This window comes from Micropterus salmoides, unplaced genomic scaffold (genome assembly GCF_014851395.1).
Source record: "Micropterus salmoides isolate LMB-PRFRI ecotype aquatic unplaced genomic scaffold, ASM1485139v1 Ms_hic_scaffold_2, whole genome shotgun sequence".
Lineage (NCBI taxonomy): Eukaryota > Metazoa > Chordata > Actinopteri > Centrarchiformes > Centrarchidae > Micropterus > Micropterus salmoides.
Window position 1 is genome coordinate 8931475 of NW_024041150.1, and position 22294 is coordinate 8953768.

General features: G+C 47.0%; 1 protein-coding gene across 1 annotated transcript in view; it reads left to right on the plus strand.

The window, feature by feature from the left end:
- Positions 1-18604, plus strand: part of ubr2 (ubiquitin protein ligase E3 component n-recognin 2) — a gene marked incomplete at its 5' end in the record, with an annotated part of 45095 nt that extends 26491 nt beyond the window's left edge. Inside the window, 14 exon segments of the mRNA XM_038730181.1 lie at positions 776-864; positions 972-1032; positions 1308-1456; positions 1540-1595; positions 2289-2385; positions 6578-6645; positions 7607-7745; positions 8220-8310; positions 10102-10232; positions 10433-10541; positions 11904-12038; positions 16594-16764; positions 17242-17343; positions 17435-18604. Of these exon segments, the coding sequence (XP_038586109.1) occupies positions 776-864; positions 972-1032; positions 1308-1456; positions 1540-1595; positions 2289-2385; positions 6578-6645; positions 7607-7745; positions 8220-8310; positions 10102-10232; positions 10433-10541; positions 11904-12038; positions 16594-16764; positions 17242-17343; positions 17435-17576 (1540 nt within the window).
- Positions 18605-22294: the final 3690 nt, after the last annotated feature.

Below are 22294 nucleotides of genomic sequence, written 5' to 3' on the forward strand. Positions count from 1 at the left end.
CACGCACACCTGACCACAGGTACACGCACACCTGACCACAGGTACACGCACACCTGACCAGGGACACACGCACACCTGACCACAGGTACACGCACACCTGACCAGGGACACACGCACACCTGACCACAGGTACACGCACACCTGACCAGGGACACACGCACACCTGACCACAGGTACACGCACACCTGACCAGGGACACACGCACACCTGACCACAGGTACACGCACACCTGACCAGGGATACACGCACACCTGACCAGGGATACACGCACACCTGACCACAGGTACACGCACACCTGACCACTGGTACACGCACACCTGACCACTGGTACACGCACACCTGACCACTGGTACACGCACACCTGACCACAGGTACACGCACACCTGACCAGGGACACACGCACACCTGACCACAGGTACACGCACACCTGACCAGGGACACACGCACACCTGACCACAGGTACACGCACACCTGACCAGGGACACACGCACACCTGACCACAGGTACACGCACACCTGACCAGGGACACACGCACACCTGACCACTGGTACACGCACACCTGACCAGGGATACACGCACACCTGACCGCACACCTGACCGCGGGTACACGCACACCCGACCGGGGATACACGCACACCCGACCGGGGATACACGCACACCCGACCGGGGATACACGCACACCCGACCGCGGGTACACGCACACCCCACCGCGGGTACACGCACACCCCACCGCGGGTACACCTGCTCTCACTGTTTTTCTTCCTGTTTCTCTCAGTGTGGATCATCCCAGTCTGGAGGCGTGGCTTAAAACAACCAATCAGCAGATAGCGGCGCTACAGTACGCCCACAGGAGGCAGTCTGACGGTGAGTCACCTGTCAGTCGTGTAGAGGGCGGGGTCACATGACCTCTGTGAGCGGTGGTTTAACTCTGTGTGTGTGTGTGTGTGTGTGTGTGTGTGTGTGTGTCTCAGGTGCAGCAGAGGGGGCGGAGCCTGCAGTTCCTGAAGGGTTCAGATTGGACTTCAGTCCGCAGTGAGTCAGCAGCTGTCTGTATCAGTTACCTGTATCACGGGCCTCGGATCTCTGGCTCTGCTGATCACGTGTGCTGATAATCAATAACGAAGCAGCTGAAGACATGTTGTCATGCTAACATGCTAAGCTAAGATGCAGAACGTTTGGTTCTAGACCCAGTCTGGATTAAAGAACCGCAGTGCTGCTAAATGTTTACCTATATAAAGTGAACGTGGTGTGGATCATTGGTCCCACCACCTGCATGATGTCAGCAGTGATGTCACTGTCTCCCTCAGGAACCCGTTCTCCAGCAGCATCAGCGAGATGATCACCACCTTCAGCATGTCGACCTACAAGGTGGGGCTGAAGGTGAACCCCAACGAACAGGACCACAGAGTCCCGGTGCTGATCTGGTCCACCTGTGCCTACACCATCCAGAGTATAGGTATGTACACACCTGACAGGTGCACGCAGACAGAGACGCACCTGAGAGGTCAAAGGTCGTGCTGACAGTGTGTTTGTTTGCAGAGCGCCTCCTGATGGATGAGGAGAAGCCGCTGTTTGGAAGTTTACCTTGCCGACAGGTAACACAGGACAACTCGGTTTACAACAGCTACCTCTCAGCTCTTTTCATGTCACACTCTGATGTCCTTTACAGAGACCCAACCACACACAAGTAGAGACGGGCCGTCCGATTGGACAAGAAGGGCGGGGATGAGGTCACCGCTCAACCTGCAGCTGATCTGTAATCAGTCATCATGTAGTCAGCCGTGTTTGTCTCAGGTGCAGGTGTGTTAGAGCTGTGGCTGTTATTTCATCAACGCACAACGAGAGAGGGTCGTAAGCGGCGGAGCAACACGCTCTTTGTTAGATGAAGCCAAAAAACTGACGTTCGAGTCATCCAGAATCTCGTTCTTTCACCGTACCGGCCACAAACTAATCCTTCTCTATACCGCCGCTCAGTATAATATTCACCGCCGTCCAGCTGTCTCCTGTCGTAAGTCCAACAAAACGCCTTTCTTGTGCTGGCCAGTTGTCTGTTTTTCCTGGCCTACTTTGTGATGGTCTGAATTTCTGTAGCTACTGTAGTCAAGCTGAGCCTCTGAGTGTTTCTTATCTCTCTGTTGTATATTCCAATGTGAAGATTCCATGTACATTTCATGCGTTGTGCAGTAAAACTAAAACTTTACATGTCAGGGGGAGACCTGACTGGCAGCGCTGTAAAAAACTCTGCAAAGCCAAACTGTCTCAAGCTGCGTCACCTGACTGTGTTACAGGACGACTGTCTGAGCGCGCTCGCCAGGTTCAGTTCATCCTGTTGGACTGCATCTCCACTGAGAGCAAGTCACACACACTTCATCAGGCTGCTCACAGGTACGCTCACAGTACACACAGTACACGCTCACAGTACACACAGTACACGCTCACAGTACACACAGTACACGCTCACAGTACACACAGTACACGCTCACAGGTACGCTCACAGTACACGCTCACAGGTACGCTCACAGTACACACAGTACACGCTCACAGGTACGCTCACAGTACACACAGTACACGCTCACAGTACACACAGTACACGCTCACAGTACACACAGTACACGCTCACAGTACACGCTCACAGTACACGCTCACAGTACACACAGTACACGCTCACAGTACACACAGTACACGCTCACAGTACACACAGTACACGCTCACAGTACACACAGTACACGCTCACAGTACACGCTCACAGTACACGCTCACAGTACACACAGTACACGCTCACAGGTACGCTCACAGTACACACAGTACACGCTCACAGTACACACAGTACACACAGTACACGCTCACAGTACACACAGTACACGCTCACAGTACACACAGTACACGCTCACAGTACACACAGTACACGCTCACAGGTACGCTCACAGTACACACAGTACACGCTCACAGTACACACAGTACACGCTCACAGTACACACAGTACACGCTCACAGTACACACAGTACACGCTCACAGGTACTCTCACAGTACACACAGTACACGCTCACAGTACACACAGTACACGCTCACAGGTACGCTCACAGTACACACAGTACACGCTCACAGTACACACAGTACACGCTCACAGTACACACAGTACACGCTCACAGTACACACAGTACACGCTCACAGGTACTCTCACAGTACACACAGTACACGCTCACAGTACACACAGTACACGCTCACAGGTACTCTCACAGTACACACAGTACACGCTCACAGTACACACAGTACACGCTCACAGGTACGCTCACAGTACACACAGTACAAGCTCACAGTACACACAGTACACGCTCACAGTACACACAGTACACGCTCACAGGTACTCTCACAGTACACACAGGTACGCTCACAGTACACACAGTACACGCTCACAGTACACACAGTACACGCTCACAGTACACACAGTACACGCTCACAGGTACTCTCACAGTACACACAGTACACGCTCACAGTACACACAGTACACGCTCACAGTACACACAGTACACGCTCACAGGTACGCTCACAGTACACACAGTACACGCTCACAGTACACACAGTACACGCTCACAGGTACTCTCACAGTACACACAGTACACGCTCACAGTACACACAGTACACGCTCACAGTACACACAGTACACGCTCACAGTACACACAGTACACGCTCACAGGTACGCTCACAGTACACACAGTACACGCTCACAGGTACGCTCACAGTACACACAGTACACGCTCACAGGTACGCTCACAGTACACACTCACAGTACACACAGTACACGCTCACAGGTACTCTCACAGTACACACAGGTACGCTCACAGTACACACAGTACACGCTCACAGTACACACAGTACACGCTCACAGGTACTCTCACAGTACACACAGGTACGCTCACAGTACACACAGTACACGCTCACAGTACACACAGTACACGCTCACAGTACACACAGTACACGCTCACAGTACACACAGGTACGCTCACAGTACACACAGTACACGCTCAAAGTACACACAGTACACGCTCACAGTACACACAGTACACGCTCACAGTACACACAGTACACGCTCACAGTACACACAGTACACGCTCACAGGTACGCTCACAGTACACACAGTACACGCTCACAGGTACGCTCACAGTACACACAGTACACGCTCACAGTACACACAGTACACGCTCACAGTACACACAGTACACGCTCACAGTACTCACAGTACACGCTCACAGTACACACAGTACACGCTCACAGGTACTCTCACAGTACACACAGTACACGCTCACAGGTACTCTCACAGTACACACAGGTACGCTCACAGTACACACAGTACACGCTCACAGTACACACAGTACACGCTCACAGGTACGCTCACAGTACACACAATACACGCTCACAGTACACACAGTACACGCTCACAGTACACACAGTACACGCTCACAGTACACACACAGTACACGCTCACAGTATACACAGTACACGCTCACAGTACACACAGTACACGCTCACAGTACACACTCTCAGTACACGCTCACAGTACACACAGTACACACTGACAATGCACACAGTACACACCCTCAGTACACGCTCACAGTACACACAGTACACACTGACAATGCACACAGTACACACTCTCAGTGTACACACAGTACACACTCTCAGTACACGCTCACAGTACACACAGTACACGCTCACAGTACACACAGTACACGCTCACAGTACACACAGTACACGCTCACAGTACACACAGTACACGCTCACAGTACACGCTCACAGTACACGCTCACAGTACACACAGTACACGCTCACAGTACACACAGTACACGCTCACAGTACACACAGTACACGCTCACAGTACACGCTTACAGTACACGCTCACAGTACACGCTTACAGTACACGCTCACAGTACACACAGTACACGCTCACAGGTACGCTCACAGTACACACAGTACACGCTCACAGGTACGCTCACAGTACACACAGTACACGCTCACAGGTACGCTCACAGTACACACTCACAGTACACACAGTACACGCTCACAGGTACTCTCACAGTACACACAGGTACGCTCACAGTACACACAGTACACGCTCACAGTACACACAGTACACGCTCACAGGTACTCTCACAGTACACACAGGTACGCTCACAGTACACACAGTACACGCTCACAGTACACACAGTACACGCTCACAGTACACACAGTACACGCTCACAGTACACACAGGTACGCTCACAGTACACACAGTACACGCTCAAAGTACACACAGTACACGCTCACAGTACACACAGTACACGCTCACAGTACACACAGTACACGCTCACAGTACACACAGTACACGCTCACAGGTACGCTCACAGTACACACAGTACACGCTCACAGGTACGCTCACAGTACACACAGTACACGCTCACAGTACACACAGTACACGCTCACAGTACACACAGTACACGCTCACAGTACTCACAGTACACGCTCACAGTACACACAGTACACGCTCACAGGTACTCTCACAGTACACACAGTACACGCTCACAGGTACTCTCACAGTACACACAGGTACGCTCACAGTACACACAGTACACGCTCACAGTACACACAGTACACGCTCACAGGTACGCTCACAGTACACACAGTACACGCTCACAGTACACACAGTACACGCTCACAGTACACACAGTACACGCTCACAGTACACACACAGTACACGCTCACAGTATACACAGTACACGCTCACAGTACACACAGTACACGCTCACAGTACACACTCTCAGTACACGCTCACAGTACACACAGTACACACTGACAATGCACACAGTACACACCCTCAGTACACGCTCACAGTACACACAGTACACACTGACAATGCACACAGTACACACTCTCAGTGTACACACAGTACACACTCTCAGTACACGCTCACAGTACACACAGTACACGCTCACAGTACACACAGTACACGCTCACAGTACACACAGTACACGCTCACAGTACACACAGTACACGCTCACAGTACACACAGTACACGCTCACAGTACACGCTCACAGTACACGCTCACAGTACACACAGTACACGCTCACAGTACACGCTTACAGTACACGCTCACAGTACACGCTTACAGTACACGCTCACAGTACACGCTTACAGTACACGCTCACAGTACACACAGTACACGCTCACAGTACACACAGTACACACACAGTACACGCTCACAGTACACACAGTACACGCTCACAGTATACACAGTACACGCTCACAGTACACACAGTACACGCTCACAGTACACGCTCACAGTACACGCTCACAGTACACACAGTACACACTGACAATGCACACAGTACACACTCTCAGTACACACAGTACACACTGACAATGCACACAGTACACACTCTCAGTGTACACACAGTACACACTCTCAGTACACGCTCACAGTACACACTCGCAGTACACACAGTACACACTCTCAGTGTACACACAGTACACACTCTCAGTACACGCTCACAGTACAGCACAGTCAGTGATTAACAGTTCTATATATATGTGTGTGTGTTGTAGCCCTGGTTCCAGACTCTCAGGTAGAAAACATTCCGTGTATCCTCGACATCGACATGTTTCACCTGCTGGTGAGTTTCATCTCTTCCCCTCCAAGATAGTCCAGTTGACTTTTAGTTTCAATTAGTGCTGGGCAATAATACAATAAGGATAATTATTGCAATATATAATAATCCCTTTATATAAGAAAAAGGGACTGAAAAAAGATTGTCATATTTATTTTTAATGTTCTGCCTCAGATTGGTGAAGTGATCCACTGTTTAGCATCTGACCAGAAAGAAAAGTTTAACACCACATTAACTTTCACTCAGGAGCAAATATCAGCAATATGGTATGAAATGTTCCAGTACTATGAATCCAGTTAACAGTCAGTGTGAATCCAGTGAACCGTCAGTGTAAATCCAGTTAACAGTCAGTGTAAATCCAGTGAACCCTCAGTGTAAATCCAGTGAACCGTCAGTGTAAATCCAGTTAACAGTCAGTGTGAATCCACATAACTTTTCAGTGTAAATCCAGTGAACCGTCAGTGTAAATCCAGTGAACCGTCAGTGTGAATCCACATAACTTTTCAGTGTAAATCCAGTGAACCGTCAGTGTAAATCCAGTGAACCCTCAGTGTAAATCCAGTGAACCCTCAGTGTAAATCCAGTTAACAGTCAGTGTGAATCCACATAACTTTTCAGTGTAAATCCAGTGAACCCTCAGTGTAAATCCAGTGAACCGTCAGTGTAAATCCAGTGAACCGTCAGTGTAAATCCAGTGAACCGTCAGTGTAAATCCAGTGAACCGTCAGTGTAAATCCACATAACTTTTCAGTGTAAATCCAGTGAACCCTCAGTGTAAATCCAGTTAAATGTCAGTGTAAATCCAGTTAAATGTCAGTGTAAATCCAGTTAAATGTCAGTGTAAATCCAGTGTGAATCCAGATAACCAGTTACGCTATGTTTGTACTCTGCACTCTGAGGCAGGTTCCTGACAGCGTTATGAAAACAAAGGATTGAATCTGGATTTATGATTTCTCTGTCTCTGCAGGTTTACGTTGTGTTGTCCTACAACTCAGTTCATAGTCTGGACCAATCAGGGTGTATAGTGGTGGACTCGGCCCACCTCCACCTCCTTCACCTGGTCACTGTGGCTCACGTGGTTCAGATCCTGCTCACCTCCACCACAGGTGACTCAGACACACACAAAACACACACACGAACACACCTGTCTCTCTCTCTCACCTGTCTGTCTGAGTCTCACCTGTCTTTCTGTGTCACCTGTCTGTCTGTCTCTCACTTGTCCCTCATCTGTCTGTCTCTCTCTCACCTGTCTGTCTCTCGTCTGTGTCACCTGTCTGTCTGTGTCTCACCTGTCTTTCTGTGTCACCTGTCTGTCTGTCTCTCACTTGTCCCTCATCTGTCTGTCTCTCTCTCACCTGTCTCTCGTCTGTGTCACCTGTCTGTCTCTCACCTGTCTCTGTGTCTCACCTGTCTGTCTCTCACCTGTCTCTCTCCCCTGTCTTTCTGTCACCTGTCTGTCTCTCGTCTGTCTCTCGTCTGTGTCACCTGTCTGTCTGTGTCTCGTCTGTGTCACCTGTCTGTCTGTCTCTCACCTGTCTGTCTCTCACCTGTCTGTCTCTCTCTCACCTGTCTGTCTGTAGAGGAGGTGTGTATGGATCAGGACAGTGGGGGATCAGAGGAGGAGGAACTCACCTGTCAGCTGTACACCACGCTGAGGAAACACCTGGGCAGGTCAGCACACACACTCACACACATACAGGTGAGTCACCTGCCGTCGCCCTGGACTACGAAGCAGGTTGAACGTCCCCGGGATATCGGCCAATCAGGCCCAGCGGTCACACCTACCCAGGGTTACACCTGAAGTTACCTGGCTGAGCTTACGTGCTGCTTCGTAGCACAGGGCCCAGGTGTTCAGTGAAAAGAGTCGTCTTTCATGTGGAAACTTAGAATTATTAGAAACTACTGACCAACAGAAATCAGAAGGCAGATTTATCAGAGATACGGGGATTAAGAAGTAAGTTCATCCAAACAAAAGATTACATACATATTTACATGGTCAGTGGAAAACAGATGTTTTCTGTATTTACTGATTGATGTTCATAGACTGTATGTGTGTGTATTTAGAAATAAGTAATCCTCCTGCCCAGTAATCTGTTTATTCATGTTTACATATAATTGATTGATTTTTATTATCTGGGTCACTTTTGGGCCTCCAACTTCTCAGTCTTTCTAAATACCACTGAACTACACTGCTCAAAAAATAAAGGGAACACTAAAATAACACATCCTACATCTGAATGAATGAAATAATCTCATTAAATACTCCTTTCTTTACATAGTTGAATGTGCTGACAACAAAATCACACAAAAATTATCTCCTCCTAGACCTGGACTAAAGCATCCGCCAACAGGACAGTCTGTGGTGCAACGTGGCGTTGGTGGATGGAGCGAGACATGATGTCCCACATGTGCTCAATTTGATTCAGGTCTGGGGAACGGGCGGGTCGGTCCATAGCATCAATGCTGCCTACTTCTGGCGAGCACATGGAGGTCTGTGCGGCCCCCCCAAAGAAATGCCACCCCACACCATTACTGACCCACCGCCAAACCGGTCATGCTGGAGGATGTTGCAGGCAGCAGAACGTTCTCCACGGCGTCTCCAGACTCTGTCACGTCTGTCACATGTGCTCAGTGTGAACCTGCTTTCATCTGTGAAGAGCACAGGGCGCCTGTGGCGAATTTGCGAATCTTGGTGTTCTCTGGCAAATGCCAAACGTCCTGCACGGTGTTGGGCTGTAAGCGCAGCCCCCTCCTGTGGACGTCGGGCCCTCGTACCACCCTCATGGAGTCTGTTTCTGACCGTTTGAGCAGACACATGCACATTTGTGGCCTGCTGGAGGACATTTTGCAGGGCTCTGGCAGTGCTCCTCCTGCTCCTCCTGCTCCTCCTTGCACAAAGGCGGAGGTAGCGGTCCTGCTGCTGGGTTGTTGCCCTCCTGTGGCCTCCTCTACGTCTCCTGATGTACTGGCCTGTCTCCTGGTAGCGCCTCCATGCTCTGGACACTACGCCGACAGACACAGCAAACCTTCTTGCCACAGCTCGCATTGATGTGCCATCCTGGATGAGCTGCACTACCTGAGCCACTTGTGTGGGTTGTAGACTCCGTCTCATGCTACCACTAGAGTGAAAGCACCGCCAGCATTCAAAAGTGACAAAACATCAGCCAGGAAGCACAGGAACTGAGAAGTGTGGTCTCCACCTGCAGAACCACTCCTTTATTGGGGGTGTCTTGCTAATTGCCTATAATTTCCACCTGTTGTCTATTCCATTTGCACAACAGCATGTGAAATTGATTGTCAATCAGTGTTGCTTCCTAAGTGGACAGTTTGATTTCACAGGAGTGTGATTGACTTGGAGTTACATTGTGTTGTTTGTGTTCCCTTTATTTGTTTGAGCAGTGTATATATAAATACTTAGAGTACATGAGTGTCACTGAATGCAGGGGAAATGTGTGTTGGCAGTGTGTTACCTGAAGTGACCTCTGGCTGGCAGCTGCTTCGTTGTGTTAAAGCCGGCGTGCTGCCGTTCCTCCGAGCTGCTGCCCTCTTCTTCCACTACCTGAACTCTACAGCGCCACCTGCTGACCTGCTGGGTAACTGCACACACACACAGCTCCAGGGCTTAAGTAGAAAACGTGCTGATGAACTAAGATGTCTGAAGAGGTGTTCAGGAGGACAGAGAGTTCAGAGACCAGCTGCTCTGTCAGACTCATCAATAAAACAAGTCATTGATGTGATGAGACCTCAGAGAGCAGCTGGATGACCCTCACACTGTGGTTCACTTTGTGTGTAGTTGCAGGTCCTGGTCAGTGGGAGGCGCTGTGCAGCTACCTCAGTCTGCCCTCCAACCTGCTGCAGCTCCACCAGAGCCAGTACACACTGCTGGAGCCCTTCATTCACAGGTAACACACACACAGGTAACACACACAGGTAACACACACAGGTAACACACACACGTAACACACACACAGGTAACACACACACACAGGTAACACACACACACACACACAGGTAACACACACAGGTAACACACACACAGGTAACACACACACAGGTAACACACACAGGTAACACACACACACAGGTAACACACACAGGTAACACACACACGTAACACACACACAGGTAACACACACACACAGGTAACACACACACGTAACACACACACAGGTAACACACACACAGGTAACACACACACAGGTAACACACACAGGTAACACACACACGTAACACACACACAGGTAACACACACACAGGTACACACACACACACAGGTAACACACACAGGTAACACACACACACAGGTAACACACACACAGGTAACACACACACAGGTAACACACACAGGTAACACACACACAGGTAACACACACACAGGTAACACACACACAGGTAACACACACACAGGTAACACACACACACGTAACACACACACAGGTACACACACACGTAACACACACACAGGTAACACACACAGGTAACACACACACAGGTAACACACACACGTAACACACACACACGTAACACACACACAGGTAACACACACACACACACACACAGGTAACACACACACAGGTAACACACACACAGGTAACACACACAGGTAACACACACACACAGGTAACACACACACAGGTAACACACACACAGGTAACACACACACAGGTAACACACACACAGGTAACACACACACAGGTAACACACACACAGGTAACACACACACAGGTAACACACACACAGGTAACACTGTTTCTAACTACAGTTTTAGTTGTGATAATGCCCCACCATATTTGTCATGACTTTACTGCACATGGAAACGTTTAAACGGCTGACAGCAGCCTCTGATCAGGAAAGGAAACGGTAAAGAAACATCAGTAAACCAGTGGAGGAGGGAGAGATGTGACCTTCGACCTTCACCCCCGCTGTCAGTCTGAGATTCAGTCCACTGATGGTTTTAGTAAAGCTGATTGGTTTGTTTCATGTTCCGCCCTAAACTCACAGACTGAGCCCAAACAACACGCCGGCGCGCTGGCCATTTTTTCCACCACCAAACTATCACCGTTAGAGTTGGACACGCCCCAAACAAACTGCGCCACGCGCTTCACGCCGTGCTCTTAGATGGTTAAAATAAGGTGTGTTGACGATGCTGCAGGAGAACACTGTGTGGATCAGGGGTTCAGTCATCAGCCGTCTTTACTTAACAGTGCAGGAAACAGGAAGACTCACCTGCTCTGTGTGTGTGTGTGTGTGTGTGTGTGGTACAGGTGGTGTTGTCATCCAGGTGTGAGACAGACGCTGCAGGGGGGCGGAGTCATCGTCAGGTTCCCCAGAGAGTCGAACCGACTGATCGAACTGCCTGAAGATTACAGCGCCCTGATAAACCAGGCGTCCAGCTTCACGTCAGTACACACTGCATACACAAAGTACACACACACTGGACACACAGAGTACACACACTGCATACACAAGTACACACACTGCATACACAAGTACAGACACTGCATACACAAAGTACAGACACTGCATACACAAGTACACACACTGCATACACAAGTACACACACTGCATACACAGAGTACACACACTGCATACACAAAGTACAGACACTGGACACACAAAGTACAGACACTGGACACACAAGTACAGACACTGCATACACAGAGTACAGACACTGCATACACAAAGTACACACTGGACACACAAAGTACACACACTGGACACACAAAGTACACACTGCACACAAAGTACAGACACTGCATACACAAAGTACACACACTAGACACACAAAGTACACACACTGGACACACGAAGTACACACACTGCATACACAAAGTACACACACTGCATACACAAAGTACACACACTGGACACACAAAGTACACACACTGGACACACAAAGTACAGACACTGGACACACAAAGTACACACACAAAGTACACAGAGTACACACACTGCATACACAAAGTACACACACAAAGTACACAGAGTACACACACTGCATACACAGAGTACACACACTGGACACACAAAGTACACACACTGGACACACAAAGTACACACACTGCATACACAGAGTACACACACTGGACACACAGAGTACACACACTGGACACACAAAGTACACACACTGCATACACAAAGTACACACACTGGACACACAAAGTACACCCTGTAAACCCAATATACAGTAGTGATTTAATAAAACAGATAGTTTGTGTTTGAGCTCTCCCCTCTGCTGCAGGCTGCTCATTAGCTCCGCCCACACCGGGCTCTCACATGTGCTTCTAATGGTGCTTTCAGGCCAAACGCATATTTAATCCTTGCGTGAGTACATTTGCTGAAAGTGTTCACACACAACACGAGCAGGCGATTACAACCGGCAAAAATTTTGCTCGAGTTGGAAATTTCCAACTCACGCAAAGGCCTTTGCATTCCCTTTGCGTCGCCAGCACCGCCCCCTTCACATCGCTTTGCGCCGCCCAACAGGAAATCACGGCTCTACGCGTCTTTGCATTGACTTTGTAAACACACCGCCCCGAACGCTCGCTTCGCTTTTGGTCTGAAAGCACAGTAAAACAGATGGCCTATGAGCAGTGTGCCGGTAACCTTTAAGACAACAGTAGAGCCTCTTTCCTGCACAAAGATTAAATAAAAACAACCCACAGAAATTAACCAGCTGGAACTGGATTTAATACTCAACAAGTGGTAAAAAGTATACTATTACATGAAATTATAATGAATGTAGGATATTACGTAAACATTGTACTCTTTATTTAATACACTCATGTGCAGTTCCTCCTCCAGGTTGTGGATGGAGACTCTGCAGTAGACGGATGTACAGTGAGCCGGTGTGCCAATATTTGCTGCTTCACCTCCTTTGTAGAGCAACACGCTCCCTTTGTTCTGTTTCACATCTTTTACAGTACCTGTGTAATATGACTTTCTTAGGGGTGTTCTCACTCACCAGCGGTTTAGACAGCTGTGTGATGTGTTATTTTGAGGGGACAGCAGATTTACACTGTTATACAAGCTGCACGCTCACTATTTTACACTGTTATACAAGCTGCACGCTCACTACTTTACGCTGTTATACAAGCTGTACGCTCACTACTTTACGCTGTTATACAAGCTGCACGCTCACTACTTTACAGTTATACAAGCTGCTCGCTCACTATTTTACGCTGTTATACAAGCTGCACGCTCACTACTTTACGCTGTTATACAAGCTGTACGCTCACTACTTTACACTGTTATACAAGCTGCACGCTCACTACTTTACGCTGTTATACAAGCTGTACGCTCACTACTTTACGCTGTTATACAAGCTGCACGCTCACTACTTTACAGTTATACAAGCTGTACGCTCACTACTTTACGCTGTTATACAAGCTGCACGCTCACTACTTTACACTGTTATACAAGCTGCACGCTCACTACTTTACACTGTTATACAAGCTGTACGCTCACTACTTTACACTGTTATACAAGCTGCACGCTCACTACTCTGCACTGTTATACAAGCTGCACGCTCACTACTCTGCACTGTTATACAAGCTGCACGCTCACTATTTTACACTGTTATACAAGCTGCGCGCTCACTACTTTACACTGTTATACAAGCTGCACGCTCACTACTTTACACTGTTATACAAGCTGCACGCTCACTACTCTACACTGTTATACAAGCTGCACAAGCTGTACGCTCACTACTTTACGCTGTTATACAAGCTGCACGCTCACTACTTTACGCTGTTATACAAGCTGCACGCTCACTACTTTACACTGTTATACAAGCTGCACGCTCACTACTTTACACTGTTATACAAGCTGCACGCTCACTACTCTACACTGTTATACAAGCTGCACGCTCACTACTCTACACTGTTATACAAGCTGTACGCTCACTACTTTACACTGTTCTACAAGCTGTACGCTCACTACTTTACACTGTTCTACAAGCTGTACGCTCACTACTTTACACTGTTATACAAGCTGCACGCTCACTACTCTACACTGTTATACAAGCTGTACGCTCACTACTTTACACTGGAGCAAAGTGTCATTTCTTCAGTGTTGTCACATGAAAAGAGACAATCAGATATTTATAAAGATGTGAGGGGTGTACTCACTTTTGTGAGATACTGTACACATTTAAATATGAAGACCAACAAGTATGCAGTGTGTATACACAATATACACACTATACACACAAAATACACATTATACACACTGTACACAATCTATAGTATACACACTATCTGTGCTTTACCTGTTCATTTTACCTTTGCCTTATACTTGTGCTTTACATTTACATTTATTCATTTAACTGATGTTTTTTGTCAGAGGTCACACGCCTCTGGAGCAACTAGGTGTTAAGTGTCTTGCTCAGGGACATATTGGTGGATGTTTCACAGTGGGTAGTTAAACCCAGGTCTGTCACACAACAGGCATGCGTCTTATCCACTTCCCCATCACCACCCGCTTTACTTGTGCGTTTTACCTGAGTTTTACCTGTGCGTTTTACCTGTGCGTTTTACCTGTGCGTTTTACCTGTGCGTTTTACCTGTGTTTTACCTGTGCGTTTTACCTGTGTTTTACTTGTGCTTTACCTGTGTTTTACTTGTGCTTTACCTGTGCTTTACTTGTGCTTTACCTGTGCTTTACCTGTGTTTTACTTGTGCTTTACCTGTGTTTTACTTGTGCTTTACCTGTGTTTTACTTGTGCTTTACCTGTGTTTTACTTGTGCTTTTTACCTGTGCGTTTTACGTGTGCTTTACTTGTGCGTTTTACGTGTGTTTGTATGCTTTACCTGTGTGCTTTACTTGTGCGTTTTACGTGTGCTTTACTTGTACGTTTTACTTGTGCTTTAACTGTGTGTTTTACTTGTGCGTTTTACTTGTGCTTTACCTGTGTGCTGTACCTGTGCTTTTTACTTGTGCTTTATCTGTGTGCTTTACTTGTGCGTTTTACGTGTGCTTTACTTGTACGTTTTACTTGTGCTTTACCTGTGTTTTACTTGTGCTTTACCTGTGTTTTACTTGTGCTTTACCTGTGTTTTACTTGTACTTTTTACCTGTGCGTTTTACGTGTGCTTTACTTGTGCGTTTTACGTGTGTTTGTATGCTTTACCTGTGTGCTTTACTTGTGCGTTTTACGTGTGCTTTACTTGTACGTTTTACTTGTGCTTTAACTGTGTGTTTTACTTGTGCGTTTTACTTGTGCTTTACCTGTGTGCTGTACCTGTGCTTTTTACTTGTGCTTTATCTGTGTGCTTTACTTGTGCGTTTTACGTGTGCTTTACTTGTACGTTTTACTTGTGCTTTACCTGTGCGTTTTACTTATGTTTTACCTGTGTGCTTTACTTGTGCTTTTTACTTGTGCTTTACCTGTGTGCTGTACCTGTGGGTTTTACGTATGCTTAACTTGTACGTTTTACTTGTGCTTTACCTGTGTGCTTTTTACTTGTGCTTTTTACTTGTGCTTTACCTGTGTGCTGTACCTGTGGGTTTTACGTGTGCTTTACCTGTTTGCTTTACTTGTGCATTTTACGTGTGCTTTACTTGTACGTTTTACTTGTGCTTTACCTGTATGCTTTACTTGTGTGTTTTACCTGTGTGCTTTACCAGTGCTTTACATGTGTTTTACCTGTGCGCTTTACTTGTGCTTTACCTGTGCGCTTTACATTTATTCATTTAGCTGACGTTTTTTTCCAAAGCGACTTACAGTTGCTATAAATGTCAGAGGTCGCACGCCTCTTGAGCAAGTAGGGGATAAGTGTCTTGCTCAGGGACACATTGGTAGATGTGTCACAGTGGGGAGTTGAACCACACCAAAGGCATGCGTCTTATCCACTGCACCATCACCACCCGCTTTACTTGTATGTTTTACCTGTGCGTTACCTGTGGGCTGTATCTGTGTTTTACCTGCGTGTTACCCCTGTGTTACCTGTGCAGGTGTCCGCGGTCAGGAGGAGACAAGTCTCGGGCTCCCACCCTGTGTCTGGTCTGTGGCTCTATGTTGTGTTCTCAGAGTTACTGCTGTCAGACGGAGGTGGACGGAGAGGACGTAGGAGCCTGCACCGCCCACACCTTCACCTGTGGAGCCGGCCTAGGCCTCTTCCTCAGGTAACACACCTGTACTCTGCTGAAGTACTGCTGCTACTACTACTTGACTCGTTGTTGTACTTGTACTGTGCCGTTGTACTTTACTGTGAACGTGTTAGCGTAGCATAGCCCTGATGAGCCACACTCCATTCAGAAAACATTTGTTGTCATCTTGCTAACAGACCTGACAAAGCATGATGTATGTACTTGTGTGTGTGTATATATATATATATATATATATATATATATATATATATATATATATATATATATGTAAAATCAGCTCATGATATTTCATCATCAGTTTGATACTTTTATTACAATTAAATCACAAGAGGTTTGTTTTGGGTTCAAACAGCAGTGGTGATGGTGGGTTGGGTTTATGAAAGCGAAAGGATTAAATTAGTGTTTGGTCTGAGTGCAGTTATATTACTGCTACTGTGGGTACTTTTACTGCTACTGAGCGTACTGTGTGTGTGTGTGCGTGTGCGTGTGCAGGGTCAGAGAGAGCCAGGTGTTGTTTGTTGCAGGTAAAACAAAGGGCTGTTTCTATCCTCCTCCGTACCTGGACGACTACGGAGAGACGGACCAGGGCCTCAAGTAGGTGTTCACACACACATCATACAGGTGTTTGTTTACCTCTGTGTTAACGTGTGTGTTTACCTGTGTGTCCACCTGTGTGTCCCTGCAGGCGGGGGAACCCCCTCCATCTGTGTTCTGAGCGTTACAGGAAGATCGAGCGTCTGTGGCGTCAACACGGCGTCGCTGAGGTCATCGGCCACGCTCAGGAGGCCAATCAGACGCTGGTCGCCATCGACTGGCAGCACCTGTGATGTTTGGCTCCGCCCTCTCCGCGCTCAGACAGACGGCCCTGCCTTCGGCTGTCTGTATTTGCCCCTCCCCTTTTTAACAACGACTCCCTCCTCTCAGCCAATCAGCTTCCTGCGGTCCCGCGCTGAGCTCAGACCAGCTTTCAGGGATTTCTTCAGGACGTTTGGTTTCTGCTTCAGGGTGGCGCCTGACCTTTGACCTCTGACCAATCAGAGAGAGGCAATAAAACTCCATCCTCCACTCCTGCTCGCAGACAAGAAGTCAGAAACCTTTGTTTTTTCAGTTTCTTCAGATTTGTGCTTTAGTTTGAGGAGATTTCTGCAGGAACACGACAGGAAGTGACCAGTGTGAAGCCCCGCCCACCTGGACAGGTCGCCTCACGCTGGTTTATCTTTAATTTATAATGCATTTAACCTCGGTTTGCTCGGCATGATGGAAAAAAGAGCCTGTTCACCAGGTGTGTGAGCAGGTATGAAATGAGAAGATCAGAGAACTTGACCACGACTCCCAGGGTGCTGAATAGGCTGAATAAAACACCCAGCCGCTGAGGCTCATGGGTATTGTTGTGATTGGAGACAGAGCATACACCTGTTTGGCAGTGACATCAGCCAGGTGAGTCTCTTATTGTGAAATCTTCTTCCTGTCTCGGTTTAATCTCCTGCCGTTGCCATGACAACAGCCCGTCATGGAGGATCGATGAGGGGGATCAGTAATAATCATCGTTGTGTCTTATTAGAACATATCAGAGCACGTATTGATCAGCGTTTAACCTTTAAAGGGAGCTGTGTGATGTCACTTCCTGTTACACTGCGTTGAGTTGTGGTTGTTTTTTATGAGACGAGCAGAAACATTATTTATTTATTTATTAGTTTTCTTTAACAGCTGAGCGGTCTCCTTCAGTCTTTGTTTTCTCGGGCGCTGTCAGCACGCCGCCGCCTGACCTGCGTCTCACTGTTAATATGTGAATTCTTGTATAAACCAGGAAATGTACAATATTGTATAAGAATAACCAATAAAAACTCTAAAAGCAGCTGTCTCAGATCTCGTCTCTGCAGGCCGTCCTGACGCAGGCCCGTCCTCGGAGGACTCGTGATGATGACGGTGAAGTCGCCGGGCGCAGAGGTCCAGCTCCAGGAAGCCTCCTGGTCTCAGCTGTGCTTCTACAAACACTTTATTACATGCAGCTGCTTCTTAGTTTGAGGTTCACTTTGACGATGGGTTCACAGTTGGTGGCCTACGGTGTGTCGGCCCCTGGGCCCCTGCTCGTCAGTGTGATGTGCAGCAGTTGAGTGATGACAGAATAGCAGGCGGTGGACAGAGACGGACCGGTTATCATCCCCCAAACACACAAACAGTAACAACATGAGCAAATACCTCAAGTTCACAACATAAAAGGCAGGAAGCCACACCCACTCAGACGGGCGAGGCTCCAGAGACCTGTGGTAGGGCCCCTAAACCTCGAGAGACTGATCCGGCCTGGAGTGGAGGACCCAAGGGAGATGCTCCAACGGACTCTGTTGAAATATAAGTGGATGCCGGCCCTGAACTGATCCACTGCTGTAATGTGTTTTATGCCAGCGAACATGTCACACAGCCCTCTTGTTAGTTGCCGTAGTTACATGCCTATTTGGAAGACCCAGTACCAGGAACACTGGGTCCACTTCCAAATGGGTACCCAGAGTCCTCCCAGTTTCCCTCCGTCCATAAGAGACCATAAGCCACAAGTCACGTCTCCACCTCCACTGTCCATGTGAGTCCATCAGTGACAGCGAAGGGTTAAAGGAGATCAATTTAAACTGTGTTCCTTAATTCGGGTTCAAATCATGTCTTTAGCGTGATTCCAGATGTTTCCCGTCATCAGCCGCCATCATTCCCCTTTAGAGAACACACCAAAAATTCACGTGTGCATACAAATATTTACCAGCTTACACACCCGCGTAGGAGCCATTATACATTTCAAAGTGGTTTCAGGGGATTTCGGAGTTGGCTCATTGGCTCATTGGCTCAGAGCCTGTGCGGTTCAGTATGAGTGACTTGTCAGTCACGCACTCCATATCAGAGATAAACGGTTGAAAGGTGACAAAAATCATGTAGCCGATGTGACAGAAGGCAGGTGCAGCAAACAGCTTCAGTTACAGACCTTTCTTTTGTGCTGCTGTGACCTACAGACAGCAGTGAGGACCTGCAGCAGGGTGGGAGTAACGCAAAATAAATAAATAAGGGCTACGAGGGGACTCTCTGGGTCGCTACACTTACAGCTCAGGTCTTGGCAGTAGTACGGTAGATAATTTCATTACAGATCTAGATCCAATGAGAGCTTTCACAGTCAGCCCCCTCACACCCCTCCCACAGCAAAACCACTACCTGAGGTGATGGCGCAATGGACAAGACCACGCCTTTTGGTGTGAGAGACCCGGGTTCAATCCCCCACTGTGACTCCTCCACCATTGTGTCCCTGAGCAAGACACTTAACCCCTCGTTGCTCCTGAGGCGTGTGACCTCTGACATACAGTGGGTACGGAAAGTATTCAGACCCCTTTAAATTTTTCACTCTGACCTCATGATTCTCATTTGCTCTGACATGCACTGTGAGCTGTAAGGTCTTATATAGACAGGTGTGTGGCTTTCCTAATCAAGTCCAATCAGTATAACCAAACACAGCTGGACTCAAATGAAGGTGTAGAACCATCTCAAGGATGATCAGAAGAAATAGACAGCACCTGAGTTAAATATGAGTGTCACGGCAAAGAGTCTGAATACTTATGACCATGTGATATTTCAGTTTTTCTTTTTTAATAAATTTGCAAAAATTTCTACATTTCTGTTTTTTTCTGTCAAGATGGGGTGCTGAGTGTACATTACTGAGAAATAAAATGAACTTTTTTGCTGCAATGAAACAAAGAGTGAAAAATTTAAAGGGGTCTGAATACTTTCCGTACCCACTGTAAATAGCAATTGTAAGTTGCTTTGGATAGAAGCGTCAGCTAAATGAATAAATTTAATGTAAGTCTGGGGCCCCTAGTGCCTGTGAACTGTTTAACAGCACATACCCATACAGATGGAGCCCAGACAGCATGGGGGCGTACCAGAAGGCACTGGAAAATCAAAACATACATGATTTAACTCATTTGTTTCTGTGTAAATTCTGCTGTGGACAAAATCAATTCAATATTTCATCATTTGGCTTCATTGTCTAATTTGAAAGCCTCCAAACCAAAACCTCAACAAATGAACAATAACAAATGGTTTGACACTGAATGCAAAACAGCCAGTTCTGGGAGAAATGGAACAACCTAAACAAAACCCAGCAGGATGAACTGGCAATCCAAGATGGAAATACTTTGATTAATCACTTTAGTGAATTATACAGTAATATTACAAAAAATTATGATCAGTACAAGATATTCACGAAATGGAAAACTCTGGAGGCGGTGATAAAAAACAACCAAAACCCTCTAGATTATAGAAGTCATCCAGTCCCTGAAAGGAAAAAAGGCTTGTGGTACTGATGGAATCCTCAACGAAATGATCAAATACTCAGACCATAAAATCAAATATACTAAAACTATTCAATACTATTCTAGCAACTGGAACTTTTCCAGACATCTGGAACAAAGGTTTAATAACCCCAATTCATAAATCCGGAGATAAATATGACCCAAATAACTACAGAGGAATATGTGTATCCAGTAACCTGGGAAAATATTCTGCAACATCATTAATAAACGACTTGTCAACTTTGTTGATAACCACAATATTCTGCATAAATGCCAAATTGCCGCACCACAGACCATATATTTACCCTCCAGACTCTAATTGATCAAGAATTAAACATTAAGAAAAGAAAGGTATATGCCTGTTTTGTTGATTCCATCTGGCACCTTTTCTATAGGCTACTTGAAAGTGGCATTGGATGAAAAACATATGAATGTGCCATAAAGATTGGATACAAACAAACAAAGTGTTCTTCTCTCCTTCAATCTATAATCAATGAATTAGCAAACCAATTAGAGAGTTCCACGGCACCTGGCCTCCTCCTGAACGACACAGAGATCAGAGGTCTGCTGTATGCAGATGACTTAGTGTTGCTCTCACCTACTAAAGAAGGTTTTCAGCAGCACCTTAACCTCCTTCAGAGATTCTGTCAGACCTGGGCCCTGACAGTAAACACAGCAAAGACTAAGATAATGATCTTTCAGAAACAATGCAGAAATCAGGTCACACAAAATTTCTATTTAGACACCACTAAATTACAACACACAAAAAAACTACACTTACCTTGGCCTCAACATTACATACACAGGGAACTTCAACATGGCTGTTAAAGATCTGAGGGACAAAGCAAGGAGAGCTTTCTATGCAATAAAAAGAAACATTAAAATATATATTCCAATTACCAAACACAAAGTAAATTCCAATGTTATCTGACCCTAAAAAGAGAATTCACACTGGCAAATGACCTGAGTACAATAAAATGTCCTAAACTAAGCAAAATGTTGACAACATACAGACTGAGTGAACACAGCCTGGCCATAGAAAAAGGTCACCATAGACAGAGCTGGCTACCACAAGAGTGTGACAGGGGACAGGTAGAGACTCAGAAGACAGGTAGAGACAGGGGACAGGTAGAGACTCAGAGGACAGGTAGAGACAGGGGACAGGTAGAGACTCAGAAGACAGGTAGAGACAGGGGACAGGTAGAGACTCAGAGGACAGGTAG